Here is a 24696-nt window from a genome sequence, read left to right as displayed (position 1 = left end):
ATGACTTTGGTATTGAAATTTGCATTGTCCTGAGTCAGTGATTTTTTGCTTTTATTTTCCTTGAAAGCAGTACAATCATGCAAATCATGCAAGGAAATTTAAAACAGTATTTAAAACCAACGAGAGCATAGTGTTGTTTGAATTGGAGGGTACAGATCGGGGCTGTTTTGTCCCACTTAAAAATTCCCTTCCTTGCTCCCTGGAAAGGCCTCTGAGCCTCTGAGAGTGGATTTCTCTTTGGAACACAACTTGATAAACGTTGATTCAGTTATCTGTGACAAGGGGGCATAGACTTAGTTTTCGGGGTATATTGCATGCTGACCACTAGCTTTGGGTTCAGAGTGATCTTGTGTAGTGGGAAAGAGATCTGGGGTTAAAAGTTGAGTAGCTATAACAGTGACAAAATAAGCATGAATTAATCATTATGAGCCTTCAGTATAAAAGAAAAAGTTCTAGATGCCCATGAGTCAGCACGTGGAATTATAGGTTCTCAAATACAATATGAAGGTTTTTTTTATTGAAATATAGTCAGTTTCCAGTGTGTCCATTTCTGGTGTACAGCACGATACTTCAGTCATAAAGGAACATACATATATTTGTTTTCATGTTCTTTTTCACCATAAGTTACTATAAGATGTTGAAGTTTAATTAGACTGCACTGATGGGAAGTGAAATATTGTTACTTCTATATTGAAGACAATACCCAGCCGCGCTCCTCTCTCCCTGCTTAAGAAACATGGGACGGATGTAAGAGAATTTCTTCTTAACAGTCATTAAACACTGGAAATGCATTAGTATTTAAAAGCATTCTTTAAAAGTAAAAATCTATGTTTATATATCTATGTTATATATATTATATATATAACATATATATAATATATATGTTATATATTATAACATGGTTTATGTACAATGAGGCCTAACAAATGAAAAAAATAAATAAGTCATCAAGTATCTGAAGGGCACTTGGGTATATTAATCATTTCATGTTCAATAAATATTTATTATTATGTAAATATAATTAAATTAACTGTATCTGAACTTGAAGGACTTTGGTACTACGTATTCACATACGATGTTCTAGTTTAAAAGGGTACTTTTTACTCATATTTTTCATTGTAGTCACTTCACTGACAAACTTGTGTCATCATACATAGCTTGATATAATGACCCATTAAAGTCACAGAAATTCTGTAATCATACTTGAATCTCCCAGTGGAGGATGTGTTCTTGATTTAAATAGAAGGTGGCATATGGGAGGTTATAAAAAAGCCATGGATTGTTTTGTTGAGTCCCCTGATGATCTTGGTCTCTTTTTGGTTTCTTTTAAAAACTAAAACTGTTTAGTGATCTCCACACATCAAACACATTGATCTAAAAATCACAGTTTACTATCAACGGTGAGATTAAAGCTATCAAAGACATTGGTTTCATTTTCATTCCAAAGCAAGCTTTTTTCCATTTTCTAAAAATTAGGACCAAAGGGACACGAGAAGGTAGAGGAGCTAGTATTTGCTGACACCTTCTGTGTGCCAGGCCTTGTGCTCGGTGCCCTGGGGCTGGTACCTTGTTCGGTTCTCACAGCCCTGAAGCGTAGATGGGACTGTCTCCCTTTTAATTGTGAGAAAATTGGAGGTTCAGAGTAAGTAACTTGCCAAGGTCACACAGAGAGGGACTAAAGAAAATCCATAAACTCACGTCTAATTCCAGCTGCTGCGCTGTTCCCGCTGTGTGGGCGTACTCAGGAGGAGCCTGCTTAGCAGTGTGCTGCTGGTGCTGCTGGTGCTGGTGGTGGCGGCACCTGTGCTCTTAACACTCATTGCTGTTAACAGTGCTAAACGTGCCGTTCATTCTAGGTCTGGTTTTTACAGTTAGATTTTAGATGACTTATGGAAAAACATTTTAAGAATAGCTTTCCTGAGGGGGAGGGGATAGCTCAAGTGGTGGAGCGCATGCTTAGCACGCACAGGGACCTGGGTGCAATCCCCGGTACCTCTACTGAAAAACCAGATAAATAAATAAGCCTGATTACTTGCCCCCTGCAAAAAAAAAAAAATGCTAAAAAGAAAAAATGAATAGCTTTCCTTTGATCATAGAAGGGATATTCTTACTACACAAATTTTAGACAATAAGAAAATAAAAATTACCTATGATTTCCAAGGTTCTTGACAAGCATTATAAGTAATATGTTAATTCAAAGCAAGTACTCAACCTGGAACAAAATCATATTTGAGGAAATGAGATCACTGGAAGAAGACTCCTTATTTCTTCCTTTTTTTTTTTTTTAATGCCATGAAAAAGAATCAAAAAGAAGCAGTCTCCTCTAGCAGATGCCTGTTTCCCTTCTCAGGTTTCTCCATGTGTTTTGACTGCTGCTCATGTCTACTATGGGAAGATAACAGTTATAATTCTAAAGTAACCTTTCCTGTCCTGTGGTTACCCTGGTCAATGATGTGTGTATATTTATAATTTAACACCGTATCATACATGAAATTGTACTTCCTAGATGTGGCAGGTGGAATGGTTCGCCCATTGTCCTCTTTTGGGTCCTGTATTGAGTCAAACTACATTAAAATATGTGGTTCCCTGAATTTTTCTGTCCATTACAAACCACACATTTGTAATCTATTGACCATCACAGTGACTAAGTAAATTAATGGCACATAATAAACAAGTGTAGCTCAGTTCTCCAGTGGGACGTGGATATGGTGGTGTTAAAAGATACGGCAAACATCCTATTAGTTTGAGTGCTTATGGAATTGCCCTTTGTCAAAGGATGGTAGAATCATTGGGCTTTTCAAATTTGTGACAGCGGTATATATGAATAAATTAAAGATAATCCCATTAGATACGAGACAGACTGAATTTACAGAGTAATGAAAAGTTATGATGGTGAAAGTCTTACGAAGAGTATGTTGGTCAGGATAATTTGTGTTCGTCGTAGCTCCCCTTGGCTTCCAATTTCTAGTTCACTAGAAGTTGCATGTGTGTGAAACTCTGAGTGGGAGTCCCTGGATAGAAGTAATATGGCTGCAGTTACCCTAGTCCGGACCCTAGTAGCCCTTTTCACAGCTTGGTCTGTGATTAATTTCATCGCATTGTCTTGGGTAAGCACAACAATGAACACGGAAACCTGTTGGGGAAGTTGCAGTGACATAAATCAGCAGTCAGTTTCCCATGTGGCATGTCGGTTGCCACTGAGATTAGAAAACCTCTCATTCAAAATCTGACCCAGATCCTGGCAGACCCAGCGCATATTTACTCTCAGTGTAGGTAAAGATTGGCCCAGGTGCCTTCTCTCCCAGGAGCTCCAAACATCCTCTACCTGGGGTGCAGATGATCGTAGCCCTTAGTTTATACAGAAGGTCTCTTCCCAGCAGATTGACAGCATTAAGAGATGAGGGAGTGGCATGTTCCTCCCACTTGAGGACCTGTTTGCTCAGGAACATCAGAGGAGAAAGATGAGAAAGGTTGTCCAGAGATGCTCACAACTTGTGTGTTTTTCTGGATGCAGGTGAAGCAAGAAAGCTCCGAAGAAATCACAGAGCACAGGGTTTCGTATCTACAAGAAAGTATAGGAGAAGACTAAGGCAGGAAAAAGAAACATAAAAGGCTTTTCTTTTCCCAGCCCTGAGGCCCCCCTTGTAGGTCAGTTTTGCTCATCAGTCTGCACCATTTGCCGGTTCTTTCCTGTCTGAGTTCCTGGGGTGGGGGCGGGGTGGGAGGCCTCCTGATGGGGGTGGTGAAGCCTCACAGGCTGCGTCCTCGGCACCTTCCTCAGCCTCTTGCAGCGTCGCTCTTCCCAGCGTCCTGTCTTTTCACAGCAGCAACGCACTGACTCTGCACCAGCACGCCCTGCCTTGTTTGTTGGCAGCCCCTGAAAAGCGCTCCCTTTGTGAATAACCCTAGGCAGGTAGCGCTACAGTCTTGAGTTTCTTTTTGCCTTCGCCCTTCTCCATGTTTTCCCCCAAACTGGATTACTGTGGCCAGTACCTGAGAAACTGCCTATCCTTTGTCATACAGATGCCTTTTCTCCTGCTGGTGCTTGAATTCCAGCAACAAGGCTACCACGAAAGTGGAGAGGATTAGGGGTCTGCTCTGATCCACCCCTAAGTCCATCGATCCCCATTAACTTAGAAGAGGGCTCCATGAACCGCTGGTGGAAGTCACCGGGGGACGCAGGCAGCAGCGTCTCCCAGGCCACCTTTTGGAGAAAGACTTCAGTCTGCCATCAGGACACGCATCCGAGGATGGAGGGGCAGCCTGAGTTGCTGCAGGAGGTGCCTGGGGCCACGGTGCTCCCTCGTGAGGGGGTGACCATTTGCCCCCATCAAGCCTTTTCGGTTAGTCAGGCAGTCATCCAAGGCACCACTCCAGGCAGCAGGCAGTGCCCATCTGCACACACAGGGCTGTAAACTGAAAAATGCTGTAGAAAACCTTGGCACATTTTTTGCAGATCTTTTCAGGGCACTGGAAATAACTCTTAAGACGAGTATCAGCCAGAGGAAAGGGCTGTGGTAGTCTTGACCACATCTGATCCAGCCAGCAGCACTGGATAACTTCTGAAAGGCATCTGAGTCCCTGGAACTCCAGAGGGAGGGCTGACTTTCCTCAGTAAGTTGGTTGGACGGCACTGTAGTTTCAGGCTCATTTTGCTGGTTAGTAGCCTGACTCCTTTGGGTTCCCCTTCCTTCCGAGTTATCAGGGCAGCCACTTGCCAACCTGATGCCTTAATCCCAGAACAGCCTCTCATCCAAATTTTCAGACTCCCAGTTCCTTCCCCTGAGTCATTTCTGCTTCCCTCACTGTGTTTTGCATGTTGAGTGTTACGGGGCTTCTCGGAGGTGGAATCCATATCAGATCATTCAGAGAACGTGGCAATTCGCCCTCTTCCAAAGGGAAGTTATCCCCAGGTCCTAAAGCCATTGGGGCCCATCTATCCAGAAGTCGTTGCCTCCCTCGAGGTCCCACTTTGAGGCAAAGAAGGGTGAAGGGGAATCGGAGGGGCCATAGCAGAGAAGGGTTGAGAACCTGGAGAAAGAAGAAAGGCACATTCAGTTTCTTAAACTCTTCCTTCCGTGTTTTAATTCATTCTGTATGGCTGTCAGTTCATTCCTTCATCTGTCTCCTGAGATCCAGAGATACCAGTAGTCCTTTTCTAAAAATCTGTAGTAAGTATACCAGTTTGTCTACTTCAAATGAGCCTTCCTCTGGCCACTGCAAAGCAGAATTTTTATAAACGTGCCTATTCCAAACATGACAGTAAAATCAGCCTTTTAAAAGAGACCTGCTGGCAGGCTCCTTGTATTTTTCTTCATTAAAGCCAACATTGAATCACATGCAACCTCCAAGTCTGCGTTACCCATTTTGCTCAATAGTAACTCCGAATTTGCAGTGAGAGTTTGGCATTTTCCCTGGGAACCCAACCCCACTCAGCCAAAGGACACTTTTAGCAAACACTCAAGGTCTCCTACATAATCAGCAGTGGCCACAAATCTGCTAACAAATTCACCAGCAGCAGGACTCACTTGAGGTATAACGTCCTTATTGCCAAATTGTTGAAATAAAAAAGAAATTAAGGCCCAGAGGAACATGCCAGTTCATAAATATAGAATTAGCTATTTTTACTACTGAGGGGAAAAAGCCCTAAATGCATGCAGATACAGCCCGTAAGTGGCCACAGAATTATAATGAGTTTTCTTCTCTATTATGTGGAATTAAGGCTTCAGTTTATAAACACCATCCTGCGTTTTTAGAAAACACTCAGCAGACAGTTAATTCGCACCAATAGCGACATTGTGCTCACTCTGATATCCTGTTTTTCGTAATTTTTTTTTTAAATCAGGCTGACTCTGTTCTTATAATTCTGTATCAGAGCCTCCTACAGTTATGTAGGACCTTATGTCCGGCCCAGCACACACGATTAGTCACATCCTTCCACACACCCCAGTAAGGTTAGGTCAGGGGCAGGCTCCCGCAGCCCTCTCCCAGTCTTGGGCTGCCCCACCTGCACTCTGGAGCCACCCGGTAGTTGTCCGCTCAGGCTGTTGCTGTTCCTAGGGGTGATTCTGGGCCTTGGCAGCTGGCAGGGACTTCCAAGACTTACAGCGGCCATGCCAGGGATTTCCTTGTTGTCAGTTCATTTCTTTGGCCTGATCAGGAGAGAACTGGCTGGGAAAGTATCGGAGACACAGGGACCAACCCCACACATCCCCACTTGCCTGACTGCCTTCCCCCACACCCCACAGAAGAGAAGACGTTCCCCTTCTCCTTTGCGAGATCTGAGGCTGGGCCAACTGCTAATTGCTTTAAATCTGACTTCAGGTAACTATGGGGTTTGACGATACCTGGATGTGGAATTACTATATTTTAGAGAAAGCACACCTTCGACTTTAGTATTGCCAAACTGCCCTCCTGGCAACTCATACCAGCTTACACTCCCGCCTGTGATGGATGAGTTCCTGCTCTCTCACTTCCTTGGCAACATCTGGTGTTTGCAGTCTTTATTTTTTTCCAGTCTGATGGGTGTGAAGTGGTGTCTCACTTTGGCTTTAATTTGCATTTCTTCTGTTGAGCATCTTTTCATATGTTTGTTGGTCATTTGGGTTTCCTCTTTTGTGAATTCACTGTTCGTATCTATTGCCTTAAAAAGAAAAAACTGGTTACCCTTCTCAAGATACAGGAATGCTTTATGTATCCTGAGTCCCAGTCTTTTCATCCGTCCTGTATGGTGCAAATGGCTTCTTCCAGTCTGCGGCATTTTTATTTTGTTTATGGAGTCTTTACGTGCTCAAAGGCGTCCTTCTTTTCCTTGATTGTATGCTATTGTGTTTTCCTTCAGAGTTACTTCCCTCTCCTGCTGTGAACGTCTCCTGTAACGTCTTCTGAATGTTTTACGATATTTTCAAAGTTAAATCTTTGCTCTGTACACAATTGGTTTTGTGTAGGTTATGAGATTTTAAAAATTCAGTTTTATTTTTTTCCACATAAATAACCAATTGCCCTAGTACCATTTCTTAAATGGCCCATCTTTTCTTCATCGATTTATGGTATCACTTATCATTTATACACAAGTGTGTGTGTGATCTTAGGCTCATCACATTTCTGTTTTTTAACCTTTGCCTGTACCTGACTGGATTTCTGTCGTTCCATACTAAAGTACTGGGAGCTAATTGGGAGATTCCTCCTTCCTTGTTCTTCAGAATTGCTTCACTATCCGCGGCTTTTTGCTTTTCCATATTAATTTCAGGATCAGCTTCTCAAGTTCCATAGAAAACCCTCTGAGGATTTTTATTGGGACTTCAGTGCATGTACAGATTAGAGAATTGCCACCTTCATAAACTGAGTCTTAACCACCCACAAAGATGGCGTGTTTTTCCTTCCGTTTAGGCCTCCTCTTGTGCCCTTTAATACAGGTTTTCAGTTTTCATTTTCTCTATACAACTTCTGCAATATCTTTTCTTCTTTAGATTTGTTGGGGTTTTGTTACTATAACAAATGGGATCTTTTTTTAAACACCTTTACTGTGATGTGGTTCCTGTACAGCAAACTACGTGGGATCATTTTCAAAACTAAAAGTTTTAATTGGCTTGCTGGTATATATCAGCACTACTTTTTTAATAGCATGTTGTCTGTATGACACAGACTTCTGATGTCAGTGGGAATCTGCTTTGTGGCCTAGTACACAGCTGGTTTTCTAACTGTTCCATGTATTCTTGGAAAGATTTTCTCCTTCCTAATTTGGTGTGGAGCTTTGTGTATGTCCACTAGATCAGCTTGTAATTGATTATTCAGTTATATATATTCTTACTAAATGTTTTCTGCTCCCCCTGCCAAACAGTTGGATTGTGGACTTGTTCATTTCTTCTGTTAATCCTGTGATCTTTTGCATCACTCACATGGACACTGGGTTCACCGTTACTACAGCTTCCTTGTGAATTATTCCCTTTTTACTATTATGTAATACCTTTTTATCCCTAGTAATGTTTTTCCTTATAATATCTTTTTTTCTGATAGTAATAGAGCTTTGCCAGTTTTCTTTTGGTTTATGGTATGACTAAGGTAGCCATTAAGGATGCGTTTAGTTTCAAGTAACAGAAAACTTGACGACAGTTTCTTAAATGTTGGAGGCAGGGTTTTTTCCCCTCAAATAACAAGATGAGAGATTGATGTGGGTCCGTGAAAGTTCGTATGTTTCTGTTTGCCGCTCGCAATGTGGCCCTTCTCCCCAGGAGGTTATGTGGGATGGCGCTAGGGCTGTGGGCGGAGGGGAAGGAGCAGATTCTGAGAACAACCTTTCTTGTCGGTGTTGCATATGGTACAATTCCTGTGTTAGCATCTGTGGGATCCGTGTCCCGGGATTGTAAGTGGTTTGCTGTTTACACAGCTTACATTTCATGAAAGTTCTTTAATTAGAAGATAGAATCTTCTATTTCTACAGTAAAATATGATGGTTACTTTTACCAAATGAAGTCACCTGGAAGAAAATGCTAATGCGGTCCTCTCTTTAAAGCCAGAAGCAATTAAACGCTCAAGTGTCAGTTAACAAAATGCCATTGGTGACTAGCAGAGCATAATACCCTTAGATTTTCAAAGCATTAATGCAAAATAAAAATAGTTAGGTCTTAGCAGGTTGGGTTTTGCATTTAGGAATAGTTAGCCTACTTATCCTGGCAAGAGATGATAACTATCATTTTCTGTAGTTTTTCCGAAGACTGATGAAATTTCACTATTTTCCGTGAAACCTAACATCACTCTGTGTCATTTGCTGGGATATTATCGAGGCTATGAGGTAACTCTTCTTACCTAGAAAATGTAACTCAGGCTCCCCTTTCCCTTATCCTTTTCTCTGAAGCTTCCAGTGCATCTAATTTTACCTCTAACCTTGTCCCGGACCAATAGGACAGCTCTGTGGAGCATGAACAGTGTCTGTGGTTTGCATTCATAGCCTTCAGCATCAACAATGCAAGCTGGTCTATTTCTGTTTTGGCCTTCAGATATGATTAGCCATGTTTAGATGGTTCTGGTGCTTCCCATGGGACCCCTCGAACAATATATTAATATACCTAATGCTTGATTTGTGCTAAAAGTTAACAGAGCAGTTACTTACCTTATTCCATTCAGCCCTCCTTAGTCCCAAGAAATAAAGATGTTTCCTTTTTATATAAGAATGGGGCCTTCAGAGCTCAAACTGTTAAATAATGTATTGCATTCAAAGCAAGAGACTGTTTCTTTAAAAACATTAGAATTAGGGTAAGTGTTACTTTGAATTATTCGGTTAAAGTGCTCAAGTCCAGAGGCTGGTGCTAGATGAAAACTGAGTGGCTACACCATTAGTTGGGCATTGTTTTTTAGGCACTAAAACTGCTGATCCAATGTTGAATACCCTTTTGTCATCATTAATCCTTGTCCAACACAATATTGCTAAACCAGGTGTCTTTTCATGGAAGGACATGGAAAGTATTCCTTGTATGAGATTAAGCATTGAGTTTCCCCTTTGAGAGCGCGTGTGTACGTTGTTTCACGTTGGCCACCTGACAGCTGTTGTGCGTTACCTAAGCTTGGATTGAAATATATGCATAAGAACTCTTGAGAATGAAAAGTTTTGAGAAACTCGTATTTCAGTGTTTTTAGAGATTTTTTTTCTATATAACTTTTACATATAAATATATATTTTTTTATTGAAGTGTAGTCAGTTTACAATGCTGTGTCAATTTCTGATGTACAGCACAGTGCTTCAGCCTTACATGAACATACATATATTCGTTTTCATATTCTTTTTCACCATGGGTTTCTACAAGATACTGAATATAGTATATGATTTTTTTTACCTTTAGCTGGAATTGCTCCTGCTGGGGCTGACGCTTCTTTCCCCTATTCTCTTGAAAAGAGCTTGCATCTTAACTAGTTAACCTTAGCAGCTTCACATTTGAAAGCTCATTTTCCTTTATTCTCCACACAATAATCATCCCAATTTTCTTTTTCTTTTTTCTCACAGATTTGTCCACTGCTCAGTTATCTTCATCCTTCCCTGAGCCATGAAACCCCATCTTCAATTTGAATTTCTTATCCCTGTTTTAATTATCTTAATGTTTCTGTTTACAGATTTGAATTAATGGAGTTGAATTTGGGTTTTGTTGTGTTTTAAGTGCTCTAAAATTATCTTTCAGCCATGGAAACAAAGAAGTGTTTTCCTGCCGAGGAATAAAATTGGCGGTGGATTGGTTTTTGGAAAGAGGCCACAAAGATGTTACAGTCTTCGTTCCTGCTTGGAGAAAGGAGCAGTCCCGGCCCGACGCTCTCATTACAGGTGAGCCTGTTACCTCCCGTGGGGACCCCTGCAGGTGTCTCCTTGAATAATATGTTTACCCATTTCTGTCTACTCAGCCTGTGTGACTGCCACGTTCTCCTGGGTGGGAAGTAAAAGTTGTTTTTGAGTTTAAAAACTGTTTATGTTAACTAATAAGCAAGTAATCCTTTCTATGTATGCCAGTTTTTTGTTTGTTTGTTTGTTTTTACGTGGAGACTTCAAGCTTTGTAAAAATTCTGACCTTTAGAGACATGCTGGGCGTCAGGAGACCTAGATTCAAATCCTGGCTGTGCCAGGTACTAGCCGTGGCACTTTGAGCGACACACTTGACCCTTTTTGGACTCCCATTTTCTCACTTCCTGTAGGAAGTTCGACTAGGTGACAATCAGATGCTGGCCACTGCAGATCAGAAAAGACCTGTGAGACCCTGGGGGTATGCTGTCTGGTGTCAAGTAGAAGGAAACGACTCGATTCCAGTAAAGTCCCTGTATTTCGCATTATCTTGTCATCTTGAAATGTGTGAGCGTCAGACAAAGATGTTCCCTGTCACTGTTCATTATTGTTGCTGAACACTTTGCACAAGTTTCTCAGTCCGTATCTAGCCCATCCCCCAACACTCTCCACCTCCAGCATTAACGAAAGCTGAGGAACCTGTGTGACGAAAACGCTTTTCAAATCAAAAACACATGGAGAGACCACCCAGCATGTACTTGAAGGGAAGATTATTTTAAGACTTTATTTTTATCTATAATTGTTAAATTAGCATAAGAATCCATAGACAAGTTATGGTGCGGCTCAGAGCCCTGGAATCAGACTCTAGCCTGTATAAACTGTGAAGTGGGAGAGGTGGGCTTAAGTCTGTCAGTAGTTCCAAGACATTGGATAACTTTGGAAAAAATATACGTATTTAGATCCTTATTTCACACCATATAGCAATAAATTCCAGGTGATTGAAGAATTAATTGTCAAATCTCTAGTAGAGATTATTTTTAGTTTTCGGCTAAGAAAGGTCTTTCTAAATTTAAAAATTTAGAAGAAATTACAAAGAGATTGATTTAATTGGATCAAACGTCTGTATTTTGGGACTTTTTTCAGGAAGACATTTTTTTTATTTGCCTAAGAAAAAATACAGTAAATTAAAAAGTCCATGTTCCTAACATATAAAGATCTCTCACACACTGATAAAACAGTAACATGGTAATAAGAACAGACAGCTCGCAGAAGAGTGTGAGTACCAAATAAGAGAAAACAAAAAAATGTTCAGCCTCATTAGTAATTATATAAATGCAAATTTAAACAATTTATTTTTCAGCCGTGAAATTAGCAGAGATTTAAAAAACCTGGTAATACTCAGTGCCCCGAGGGAATTACTCCCACACTTCCGTGCAAACAGAAATCATGACAGCCTTTCTGGAAAACGGTTTGGTCTTGAAATGTTAATACTTGGGTCTACTAGTTCCCCTTCTGGGAATACTTCCCCAAAAAATAGACGGAAATACAGGCAAAGATTTATGACCACAATGACACTCAGTGTAATGTAACTCACAATAGAGAAAAAAATGGAAAGAAACCATGCATCCATTAGAAGAGTGGCTCCATAAATTAGTATGTCTCTCTGTGTATAGGATACGCAGTATTAGAATATTTAGGCGGAGTTTTTAATGGTCTCAGGATGTGCTCTTTTACACAAAAGGCAGGCTTTACTATTGTGTGTGTGTGTGCAAAAATATACATACATACCTACGTGGACATCGAACGTCTCAGCAACAGAAGGAAGTAAGTGCTTAATAAACGGTTAGAAGAAAATATGCCAGAATATCGTCAGCAGTTGCCTCTGGGTCGTGGCTTTACAACGTCTTGTTTCTCCTTACTTCTTAGTACTTTTTCTTACTTGGCAAGTTTTTTACAGGAAACTTGGAATACAGCAATAATCGGGAGATAGATAAACTGAAAAAGAAGAAAACAATATTGAAACATGTAAATGATTAGAAAGCTTCCGGCGCATGAAAGGAATGCGGGATCAAGAAAAAGGAGAAGCGGGGCACTCCGTGCGAGGCGTGGCTGAGCTTCAGCTGTAAAGCCGGCCTGCCTGCCGGTCTCTGGGTCTCTGGGTCGGCTCTCAGCAGGCAGCGTGCTTTGTAAAATGTGTGCGACTGTTGTCAGAGGCTGTGAGGCGTCTTCTCTCCCTGGAATAATTCTCTTGACTGAAGCCCTCACGCAGCCGATCCCTAGTACATGGAAGAGTCCAGTGTTTCTTCACTGTGCCAAAAAAGAGACTTGATAAGAAACATCTTAAAGTTCTCGGATTTAGGTTCAGACTCACGCTTTATGCAGTCTTCCATTGATTTAGCAAATATTTAACAAGCAAGCACTAAGCTGTGTATCAGGCACTGTGCTAGGAACGAGGGACTCAGTTAACTTACAGCGATACTGAACCCCTCTTTATTTAAGTCAGGATTATTGGTCCTAATTAATTATCGCTAATTATCTTCCTAATTAGTCCTTTTAACCTCCTCAACTGTTAAAGAAATGCAGATTAAGCAGGATTGTGGTGACTGCTGGGCCACCATCCACATCACCCCTCCAGTCACTCCCAGGATGCAGGCACATCCCATTCGAGTAGACACTCCCACAAGGAAAGTGCCGTGGATTAAGCCTGAACTCAGACAGGGAATCAACCGGAAGGCATCAGACTGTCCATCTTTAAGCAGCTTATGTGTCCATTCCAGGGACACTCATTGGGTATCTGCTAACGGATGCGCTTTCTGTGCTGAGCGCTGGTGGGTACACAGGTAAACGGGGTGCCTGCCCCCAAAGTGTTTGTCAGGGGACACACACAGTAGTTATCATGCGGCGAATCTTGTAGTTGAGACTGGGTTTTTGGTTTTGTACTGGTTTCCTGTGATTTTTAAAAAGAGGTCAACAATTTCGTGCGTCTGTTAAATGAACTCCAGTTGAAGGCCACGGTGTGTGCTGAGAGCTTGCGGGGCTCCGTGCCGGGTGCTCTCCCGGGTGGGAACTCACCCCCTCCTCACAGCCTGCAGGGCACATCTGAGGACACGGAGAAACGGGCTCAGTAGGACTGCGACTGCCAGGAAGAGAGAGTGGCCGGAGCTGGGACCGATCCTCGCGTTGCTGATTCTGACACCCGTATTCTTCCACTTCTACTCTGCTGCTTTTCTAAGACTTTTTCTGGTCTTAATGAACTCATTTGTCTGGAACGGCATGGAATCTGTACCATGTCACTCTTCCGTTCCCCTCTGCTCACACCAGCTCATCCTTCTGCTGTGGCTGTCACAACCCCTGCCCACCTAGTTTACAGGCTCGTCCAGCCCAGTAACTGAGGCCTCCTTGAGGAGAGAGCATCCTTCATCTTGGGGGCCATTGACCCTTAGCACCGTACCCAGCAGAGAGGAGGCACATAGTAATTATCCACTGAAGAGAGAGACTGAAAAAAAGTAACTCCAGTTAATAAGCATTGGGAAGTGAGCCTTTTTTTTTAAGTCATGACATCTGTCTGCTTATTCCTGGCACTCTGCACCAGAATTTACAGTGGTGGGAAGTCAGGGAGGGGGGGGCCACAGGAGGAAGAAGCATGGTGAGGAGAGGATTTTCATCATTAACCTAAACATGAACTCTAGCATCTTTATTTAAAATCACTAAACAAGGCTGTAGAGTTACAAGTGCCGTTAAGAGTGTGCCAGCCAAAGAGAAAATGGGTATTCCCCTACCTGTCCACTTTAAAAAAAAAGGCTGTTTTCCCCACATAATCACTCCTCGTCTCTTATCCGCTCAGTCCAACCCCCACAAGACTGCTGGCCTCTATTAGCACCTACTCCACAGGACGGGGCCCAGCACAGTCAGTGGCCACGCCCGTGACAGTGGTTTGTCGCTGCCCCCTCTCTCTGATACGTCTGCATCTTAAGACTCTTCCCTTTAACACCGCGACCTCTTCTACTTTTCAAACTCTCCATCACATCCAGCAGGCAGAAAAACAGAACTACAAAATCATCAGATGTGGGGGAGAGGACCTGTTGCTCACACCTTAACCCAGCACAGCTGCTTTTTGAGGGTGGCGTTGTTTTGTTAGGAACTTGTAAGAGGCCCCATTCACCCAGCAGTGCTGGTGATTCCAGCTGTCACGCGAAGGCTTCATGTCATGACAATCAGATTGGCTCGGTCATGTTTAAGTTTTACGCTTTTAAAGTTTCTAAAGCTTTTAAAAGTTTTAAACTTTCTGCATTTTTCAAGTTCACTTTTTGGGCTATTTTTAACACCTGTTTTTATTGAGCATCCTGAAGAAAAAAATGTCACTGGGAGTTACAAATGTTGTAGCATCTACAAACTGGAATCACAGTCCCTTGTTAAATGGTCACATGCATCCAGCTCGTGTGACAAACACTCACATTGTAAGAAAGTTGCTGGACACACTTCGTATGTGTTTATTCCTGAAATTCTACCCTGATTATTCTTGCAGATCAAGAAATTCTGCGTAAACTAGAGAAGGAGAAGGTCCTGGTGTTCACGCCGTCCCGGCGCGTGCAGGGCAGACGTGTGGTGTGCTATGACGACAGGTTCATCGTGAAGCTGGCATTCGAGTCGGACGGGATAATCGTGTCCAATGACAACTACAGGGATTTGGCAAATGAAAAACCAGAATGGAAGAAGTTCATAGATGAGCGATTATTAATGTACTCATTCGTCAATGACAAGTAAGTAAAACCCCTTACTTACGGTAATACTGCTCCCCTGCAAGTTTAACCGCCCCTGGTGGCTGCTACAGAAGCCCTTTCCCTGCCACTGACCAGCCCTAAGACAGGTTTCCTCCAACCACTGACCCCCCTCACCCTCAGTGGGAGTCAGGAAACTGCATTCAGGCCTCCGGAGGCCCCGTGTGAGGCACAGGCCGCCCTCCACTCCCTGTCTCCTGCGGCTGCGTGAGTGACCCACAGCAGCTGACCGAGGGACACCGGCCACCCTCAGAGGATGCAGATGGAGAACGTTCTGACCGCCAGAACGCCGCCTTTCAGTGTCTGCCTAGAGCAGTGACAGCGTACTTAAATATACGGTTTCTTTTTATTGAGGTGCAGTCAGTGTACAATGCTATGTCAGTTTCTGGTGTACAGCATAATGCTTCAGTCATACATGAACACACATATGTTCATTTTCATATTCTTTTTCACCGTGAGCTACTATAAGATATCGAGTATAGTTCCCTGTGCTCTACAGCATAAACGTGTTTATTTATTTTATATATACCAGTCAGTATCTGCAGATCTCAAACTCCCAGGTTATCTCTTCCCACCCCCTCCCCCCCGGGAACCATAAATTTGTTTCCTACGTCTGTGCGTCTGTTTCTGTTTTATATACAAGTTCATTTATCTTTTGATTTTTTTTTTAATATTATAGCAATGTAAGACTCTAGTCATGATTAAGTCAATAAAATGGACAAATGACATGTGCAAGCGGGTCTCCTGAGAAATAAGTATACAGTTGATCCTTGACTAACATGGGGTGTAGGGGTGCCAACTCCCCCACCCCTGCACAGTCAAAGATCTGCGTGTAGCCTGGTAGCCGGCCCTACACACACGCGGTGCCAGCCCTGTGGTCTGTGTTTACTGGGGAAAAAACCCAAGTATCCATTGTGCACCTGCACCGTGCAGAACCATGTTGTCCAGGGGTCACTGTATTTACCAGTACGTGGGAAAAGCTCACCTCCTGATAATCAAAAATGAAAACTAAATCTACAAAGAGTATATTTTTTCACCCACTTAATTCACAGAATTAAAAAACATTTGTGCATATGCCTTATGTTGTTAAAAATATAAACTGATAGTTTGGCCTGGATCAGCAGAAGTCTTAAAAATAGCCTCTCAAGCCAGTAATCTCATTTCTTGGAATATATAATAAGGAAAAGAGGAGGGCCAGATATGTTCATTTCTGTATATTTAGAACTTCAAGGTGCAAGGATTCAAAGGCAAGTAAAGGTACAACAAAGAAAGCTATTAAATTGCGATACATCTCCTGGTGGAATATTACTCAGCTATTTAGAATTATGATTATGAAAGCTATTGAGAAACATGGGAAATATTCATGTTAAAAAGACAAAGCATAAAATTAAAATTGTGTTTGTGTGCATACAGAAAAATGACCATGCAACACACAAGTGGAAAATAATTGTATTAAGATTGTGGGATTGAGTGATTTTGTTTTCTGCTGTTAAACGTTTAATGTTACCACATTGTTTTCCTAATATTAAGCATCATAGTTGCTAAGTGTTATTTCAGGCATGTTGACACTCCCTTAAGAGTTCATGCATTATTCCCATTTTGTGGGTAAACACTTCGTTCATTTCATGTTCACACAGTGACATAGCTTAGTAGTAAAACTCTTCAATCATAAGTTCTTGACAATATTCATGCCATGAATTCTTGCTTCTGTTAGACACTCCAGACAAAATAATAAGTTTATTTCCTTCAGATTTTTTCTGTGTCAACTGAGAAGTACCTGACTACGGTGAGAAAAGAATGGAAGAGGAGTTAGACAGAATTGAATCTTGACGATGCCATAGATTAAAAAAATACTTCATTCATCTAAGCCTCGATTAGAAAAGTGTGTTCCTCTGTAAAGGGGAACTAACACGTCCAGGGGTTACCATTACGATGCGATGAAGTGGTATGTGTGAGGCGTCTGACGCGTAGCAGGTGTTCAGGTAGTTCCACCTTCCCTTCAGCCCTCCCGCCGCTCCCTTCTCTCCCTCAGCCTCTCCTGCTGCCGCCCCACCTGCTGCTTCCTGGGCTTAGTGTTTATCAGGCTCTCCTAAGACGTCACCGTGGTCATTCTCTGCAGTCCTTACAAAATCCCAAGACTGAGAGGAAGGAAGAACTAACTGGAACATGCTAGACTCAACACTTACTTGAATTAAGACAAATATAAATTCAGCTTGAAACATTTGAATTTTGTTTTCATGAAGAAAACCTGTACTTTTTTTTTTAATATGCCATAAATGTTGAATTAAAATACATGGATTAAAATTTCCAAAAAATACCTTCGGGTGAATAATCTTCACACTCCGTCTTCAGAATTAAATTACCCACCTGCTCCTTAGAGATAATGTTGTGTTATGTCCCCGACAGGTTCATGCCCCCCGATGACCCCCTTGGGAGACACGGCCCGAGCCTGGACAATTTTCTGAGGAAGAAACCTATTGTTCCTGAGCACAAAAAGCAGCCTTGTCCATATGGTAACCTTTATGAGTATTTAATACAGTATGTTGTTAAACTTTGAGTATTAAAAATAAACACTTAAAATTTTGGATGGCATAGTATGTGGTTCTTTTGATTGTGATGAAATCTAAGAAAACATCTTAGGCATGAAAAACTGTTTTTACCGAGTTGGGTTCCATGCAAATGCATTTCCCTGAATTAAAACATGGTTCCAAAAGAGTCAGTTAATTTGGCACGAAGTTAGTTTTCAGATAGATAAAAATGTGGCCTTCTTACATCCGGACGCACATCAGAGTAGCATGGTTTTGTCACATTAAGGCGGTTCGTTGTGCTCTTCAGAACAGAACGTCCTGCCTGATTACAAAGTCGTACAGGAAGAGAAGGGGCAGGTAGGAGCTGGGGACACGGGTGTGAAGGGGTATTAAGCAGAAGCTCTGGAGGCGGTCGTGGCTCATCCAGCCGACTTTCCAGCTGCCCTTGGGAGCACTGACGTGGGGGGACTGCAGCATGGCGTTTCTCCAAAGCAAGGCTCAGGGTAGCTCGGAGCCCGGCCACCTTTGTTTCTTCCCCAATTTAAGAGAGTAGTGCCAAACTGATGCTTGGGCTCCAGCAGGACAGTCCTTTGCCTAACTGGTCTTCCTCTTCCTAGGGAAGAAGTGTACCTACGGACACAAGTGCAAGTATTATCACCCCGAAAGGGGCAGCCAGCCCCAGCGGTCAGTGGCTGATGAACTTCGTGCCATGTCCAGAAACACAGCAGCCAAGACGGCCAGTGAAGGAGGGCTGGTGAAAAGCAACAGCGTCCCCTGCAGCACCAAGGCCGACAGCACTTCCGATGCCAAGCGAGGTGCTCCAAAGAGGCAGTCGGACCCAAGCATCAGGACTCAGGGCTACCAAGACCTAGAGGAGAAGCTTCCCACCAAAAACAAACTGGAGACCAGGTCCGTCCCCTCCCTGGTGAGCATCCCGGCCGCTTCGCCCGCAAAACCCCAAAGCACTACGTCTCTAAGCAATGGCCTTCCATCTGGAGTTCACTTCCCACCTCAGGATCAAAGACCACAGGGACAATATCCTCCAATGATGATGGCAACCAAAACTCATGGAACGCCAATGCCTTATGAACAGTATCCAAAATGTGACTCGCCTGTTGACGTTGGGTATTACTCCATGTTGAACGCATATTCAGCTCTGAGCATCTCAGGCCCGCGAAGTCCCGAGAGGCGCTTCTCCTTAGACACAGAGCACAGGGTGAGCTCGGTGGCCTCTGACTGCAGCAGTGAAGGGAGCATGAGCTGCGGGAGCAGCGACTCGTACGCGGGGTACAACGACCAGTCCTACGTCAGCTCTCCGGACCCCCAGCTGGAGGAGAACTTGAAGTGTCAGCACATGCCCCCTCACAGCCGCCTTAACGCCCAGCCGTTCCTGCAGAACTTCCACGACCCCTTAACCAGAGTGCAGAGTTACAGTCTCGAAGAGCCAAAGTACCATCACAAGCCGCCTCTCCCGCATCTGGCGGTGCCCCTGCAGCACCCGGCCGTGGGCGCGCGGTCCAGCTGCCCCGGCGACTACCCGTCTCCCCCCGGCGCGCCTCGCGCCAAGGCCCCGCACCTCGGGCGCTCCTTGGTGGCCACGAGAGTAGACAGCATCTCCGACTCTCGGCTGTACGACAGCTCTCCCTCCAGGCAGCGGAAGCCTTACTCGCGGCAGGAAGGGCTGGGAGGCTGGGACAGGCCGGGTTACGGGCCGGACGCCTACGGCTACCGGCAGACCTACTCGCTGCCGGATAACCCCGCGCAGCCGTGTTACGAGCAGTGCACCTTCCAGAGCCTCCCCGAGCCGCAGGAGCCGGCCTGGCGGCTCCCGTACTGCGCCGTGCCGCCGGACCCCCCGAGGTACCAGGACAGCCGAGAGAAGGTTTACATCAACCTGTGCAACATCTTCCCGCCCGACCTTGTGAGAATTGTCATGAAAAGGAACCCTCACGTGACCGACGCCCAGCAGCTGGCTGCAGCCATTTTGGTGGAGAAATCCCAGCTGGGTTACTGAGAGATGATGCATCTTCGTGGTGTTTTAGTGGTTTTCTGTTCAGCTCAAATGCTGAGGGAGGTTTGCTACAATAGCACATGTGATCTCCTTCTCGGCAAGGAGGTTATATAGTATCCATTTATGTGAAATACTGTATCATGGAATCTGTATGTACAGCCCCACATAGTGGAAGTATCACGGGATTGCTTTACATTCAAACTTTTTTTTAACCTTTCCTTTTTAAAGCTATATTTCCTTGGCTGGAAGTTTTTCCAGTTTGATTTATTAGATGTGTCTGTGATCTTTGATATTAATCTTTGGTGCATCAGGGGTTTATATGCAGCACTTTTTAATCCTTGTTTCATGTTTTATTAACTTGGTGTTTTGTCTATCAATTGCAAGCAATTCCAATACCTTCAGAATGTTGAACATTTGACTAGACCTAGCAAACTATTTTTTCAAGCCGAGCTTAATTGGAATCTTTTACAGCTTTTTAAGTTATTTTTATTTGGGGAAAGTGGGCTTCTTTGTGCTATAATCATTATTTATAGAAACAAAGATATACTACAGCACTGACTTTATATTTTAAACAAAATGTAAGTTACCAGTTTATGTTGAAATGGGTAACAGTATATATTAGAATAATTTGCAAATGTGGCACTTTTCACTGTTTTATTTTTGTTTGGATATTTTGTGTTAAGTAATTAGTTTAATATGGTTGACTTAAAGGAAGGCAGATGCAATCAATGGAAAAACTTGTTTCCATTTTTTTTTTATAAAAAAGGCAAAAGCCGTAACTGTTACAGTTTAGAGCTTGTTATCCAGCTGTGATGTGCTTCTAGACAGTAGACCTGGAATTGAATTCCTAGATTTCCATTAACCTGTATTTTTAATGTGTTTGTCTTTTTGTTTGGGGGCACAACAATACTGGATAAAATAACCCTTTCACAGTACTTGCCTGTTTTTAATGAATCTAATTATTCTCAATGCAACTTTTATATTTAATATACTCTTTAGCTTTCCTGCTATTTATCAAGGCTGGCCTGAGGTGGTTTTACGTGTTGAGGATATGCAACATTTATTGATACTGCACTATAGAAATGGTGATGGAGGAGTTGTAAATGGTAACTTAAAATTTTTGTAAGATACTGTATATTTTCCATTTTCCTGAAGGTAGTTTTTTGGGGGGTCAGTTATATCATTAAGGCCAGACTCTTGCCACAAATAGTGTAGTTTTTAGATACAGACTAGAGTCTGTTCTAGTATTAGTAAAGGATATTTCTGGTTTCACAGTCATGGGTTTTGCTGGATGTGGGTTCCTTTCTGTCGGTTAGGAGGTAGACAATGTGGTGAGTGGCAGACGGCGGTGTCACTGACACGACTTCACGCTGCCTCCAGTTTGTGAATGTTGCTGAGTGTAACACACTCTGCAGTCTGCCTATTTGTCCGGTTATCCTGGTCTTTACATGCCAGAGCTGGAAGTAAAGCCCTGAAGAACCAGAAGATACCTTTTACTGTTGATACAAATTGTATCTTTTTAACTATAAGACTATTTTGATTTGTAGATCTAGTTAAAACACAAAACGTGTAACTACGATTAGACTTTTGGGCAACATTTTATCCCTTATTTAAATGCAAAATTTTAAGGCAAAATTGAAGTCTAGAGTAGGGTAGAAAATAAAAGTAACAATTTAGGTAAATAAAGTGTCTGTCTTAGTTTTATATATTAAAATAGAGTCAGTGAATTTATTGGCATTTTCATTCTCCTAAAACTTACCTAGCGTGAACTTAAAATAAAGGTAAAATGCTGCCTGAAAATTAACGTCCAAGCACCTTTGACTAGGACAACATTTTCACTACTCGTGTGACACCGTGTGTCGCATGCAGTAGGATTTGGGTTTCAGTAAATGCTTCTAAAAGGCATTGTGCATATTGACATATCCAATAATCTGAACCGTGTTCAGCAAACCTAATTCAGGAAGGTGGGGTTCTCTGCAGTGGCTGCTGCCGTCTGTGCGGTGGGGTGCCCCTCGCTGCCGGGAGGGGACACGGGCGCTGCCACCCACGCCAGACCCAGGCGCGGCCCCGGAGCACCCCGCTCACTTGAGAAATCGTTCTCCTGATTTTGTCAGTCACTCTCTGTAACAAGTTTAATGTAGAGGCCAACCCAGTGCCAAAAATAGGGTTACAAACGTGAGGTACCTTTCACTTCAGTTATATTTATTCTAAGCTTTTTTTTTTTTAATTTAAGTATGAAATCATTTTAAAATGATACATGTAGGTTTTGCTTCCGTTTTCTTAATTTCTGCATTTTAATTATTTGGAGATTCTGCCAAACTTGATTAAATTCATTTAAATGAGATCTTGGGTGAAATGGCCATCACGGCCTTTAATTTGACTTCCTAATGCCTTGAGCTAACTCTGTGTCACCGCTTCCTGGAGTGTAGACCGTGGACAGCAGTGGAGCTTGCCACCACCTGTCCTGAAGTGAGTAGCTCTGAACAGCCACACTGAAATTCCTCAGTGTAAGTGACCCAGTTAGGAAACTGCAGTTTTCTTATGTCAAGAGGCAGTCTGTCCCCTGACCCCCTTTTTGTTTTGTTTTGTTTTGGATTTTTTTTTTTTTTTTTTTTTTTTTTGGTTTTTCTGAAGCACCAGTTTTGCTTTCAGAGCTGACGAATGAGATGTTTGGCTGACTTTAGATACTGCAATTTCTTAATGATCTAAAGCAATAAATGAAAGGGTCCATCATTAAGTTAAATCCATAGCGGATCCCAAACCTTCATTTTAGCCAAAACTTTCACCTTAATCGTATCTTTTACCAGACTTGCTAACAGATAACCCAAAGAGGTGTGTTAGTAAGTGGAGAAACTGCCCAAAGTGGTCCACTGAGAGAAGAGGAAGGATTCAGACTGGCACAGTCTGTCCCAGAGTAATGGAGAGCGACTGTCCTTTACACAGTGACTCCCCCGAGTGTTGTCTCTGTGTCTTTGTACAGAGGGAGCGGTACCCAACTGGCCAAATTCTGGCCCTTAGTATTTCCTCCTTTCTTGCACGTGATACATAAGTTTTCACTCTCCTTTTTACAATCTGTGTATCCTGATAGAGTTTGCCATTGACCTAAACATTTGAAAGAAATGCACACCGGTATAAAATATTTGATACTGGTAGAAACTTGAATTTTGTGTTTTTATGAAAACTCATTTATGAGAATATGTAATATAACCAAAAAGCGTGTTTATATATATATATGTATATGTATATATATATATATATATACACACACACACACATTCATACATGCATACATATTTGTTATAAAGTATTAAAAATGGGAGAGTGTTATGCTTTTGATAGCTAACTTTTCCTTAATTGAACTATGTTTCTTTGAGTTATGGACGACCAAGTCTGGTGTCTGGATGACCAATGATAAGATTTAGAACCACTTGAATGGAAAGCAACTCTTTGCTGGTTTTATTCCTGGTATTTTTGAAGAATTATTTTGATAATTTTAATAGAACATGTAAATTTTAAAACACACACAAAAAAACGTTTAAAGTAGTTTTGATTCTACAGATAATTTAACATGTCTTTTATGGATGTATCTATATGTATAAGACAGTAATATATTTATAAAACAAATATACTTTATGTCGTAGTTGTTAGTCTGTGACAGGTGGGAGGGTGGTTCTGGATATGTCTGTGTATGTTTTGAAAACTCTCAAGCTGTTTTTCCTCTGACTTCATGGCATTTACCCTGAGGTATATTTGGTTTTTGTTATTCTTTTCTGCTATCCAACTTCCTTATTCAAGATCAAATAGGACGTCCAGTCGCCCAGCAATTCTGTTAGGTGTGGCGCATCCATTTTATTGCCATCCAACTCCTGGAGACTTCCTGGGTGACCTGAAGTCAAACAGGTTATGGCCAGAGAGAATGGTTATGTTCCAGATATATTCAACATGGGAACCCAGCTAGGATGCTCAGACTCCTTGGTACGCACCCACAAATAAAATGAAGTGTAACGTGTACTGCGCACATGCATTAGCGTAAGAGAAAGCAGAGTGCTAATCAAAGTAGAGAAACAGATGCATTACTTTAGATCAGTCTGGGAAGCCCCTTAGGGCCAGAGTTGACATTTTCTGTAAAGGATCAGACAGTAAATAATTCAGGCTTTGAGAATCACATGGTCTCTGTGAACTACTCACCTCTGCCCTTCCAGCAGAAAAGCAGCCACGGGAAATATGGAAATGAATGGGTGTGGCTGTGTGCCAATAAACCTTTATTTTACCCGTGGGCCATAGTTTGCTGATTCCTGCCCTAGAATGAGAGAAATAGGCATATTAAGCAGAAAATCCTGATATGTGTTAATATAAGAAATAATAATTATTGTTCAGTTGGCCTTCAAAGAAAATGTTATTGGTATCCTTCAAAAGAAGATTGTAAGACAGTCATATTAAAGCATCTTAATTCACTGATGTTGTTGGCCTGGCCACAAACATTTATTAGAGAGATTTCGTGTGTTTAATCACCAAAAGCATTCTGTAAAAAGATGTTTTAATAAATATCGAAATCTTTTCATGAATTTTTCTATTGATAAATGGGAATCCTTTACCTACCTTTTGTTTTTTTAAGGGCCTCATGGACCAAAAATTCCATTGTAATTTTTGAGAATTAACATACAATTAGCCATAAAATACTTTAAAGACTGCATCTATCAGTTACATTTCTCTGCTGGTTTTTGACTTCTGCAAAATGACAGACCTGCCCTTCTTTAAAAATGGTTTTAAAGAAGACAAAGATATTGTTAAGTTCACATACTGTAACTTTATTCTGTAAGATTAAAACTTGTGACTAGTGGAATCGTAGTGAATGCACTTGCTGTATTGTGATTCTCTTTATAAAAAACAGTGTCTCCCGGCTCGCTCTCTGCAAACCTTTAGTGTAGATTATGTTAAACACCTTAGGACTGTCCTTGGTGAATGATGTTCTGAACGTGATCATGTGTGATTTTAAATTCCTTGGAGTACATGCTGTGTACCACGTTCATTCACAGGGCTTTGTAAATTGTGGTAACATCACATCATTACCATAGGAACAGAAAATAGTTTTGAATGTTACCATCCACTTACGCTTTC

At 42.1% G+C, this 24696-nt stretch overlaps 1 protein-coding gene across 4 annotated transcripts in view; it reads left to right on the top strand.

Moving 5' to 3' along the window:
• ZC3H12C (zinc finger CCCH-type containing 12C) overlaps nt 1–24421 on the top strand; it is a 66214-nt gene extending 41793 nt beyond the window's left edge. For all 4 annotated transcript variants that reach the window (XM_072953843.1, XM_072953841.1, XM_072953844.1 and 1 more), the window contains 4 exons: nt 10170–10309; nt 14787–15021; nt 17446–17552; nt 18185–24421. In XM_072953843.1, the coding sequence (XP_072809944.1) occupies nt 10170–10309; nt 14787–15021; nt 17446–17552; nt 18185–19581 (1879 nt within the window). In that variant the 3' untranslated portion in view covers nt 19582–24421. The remainder of the gene's footprint in view (nt 1–10169; nt 10310–14786; nt 15022–17445; nt 17553–18184) is intronic.
• The last annotated feature ends 275 nt before the right edge of the window (nt 24422–24696 follow it).

This window comes from Vicugna pacos, chromosome 33 (assembly GCF_048564905.1).
Source record: "Vicugna pacos chromosome 33, VicPac4, whole genome shotgun sequence".
Lineage (NCBI taxonomy): Eukaryota > Metazoa > Chordata > Mammalia > Artiodactyla > Camelidae > Vicugna > Vicugna pacos.
The sequence above is the reverse complement of the archived record's forward strand: the minus strand, read 5'-3'. Positions and strand labels throughout refer to the sequence as shown.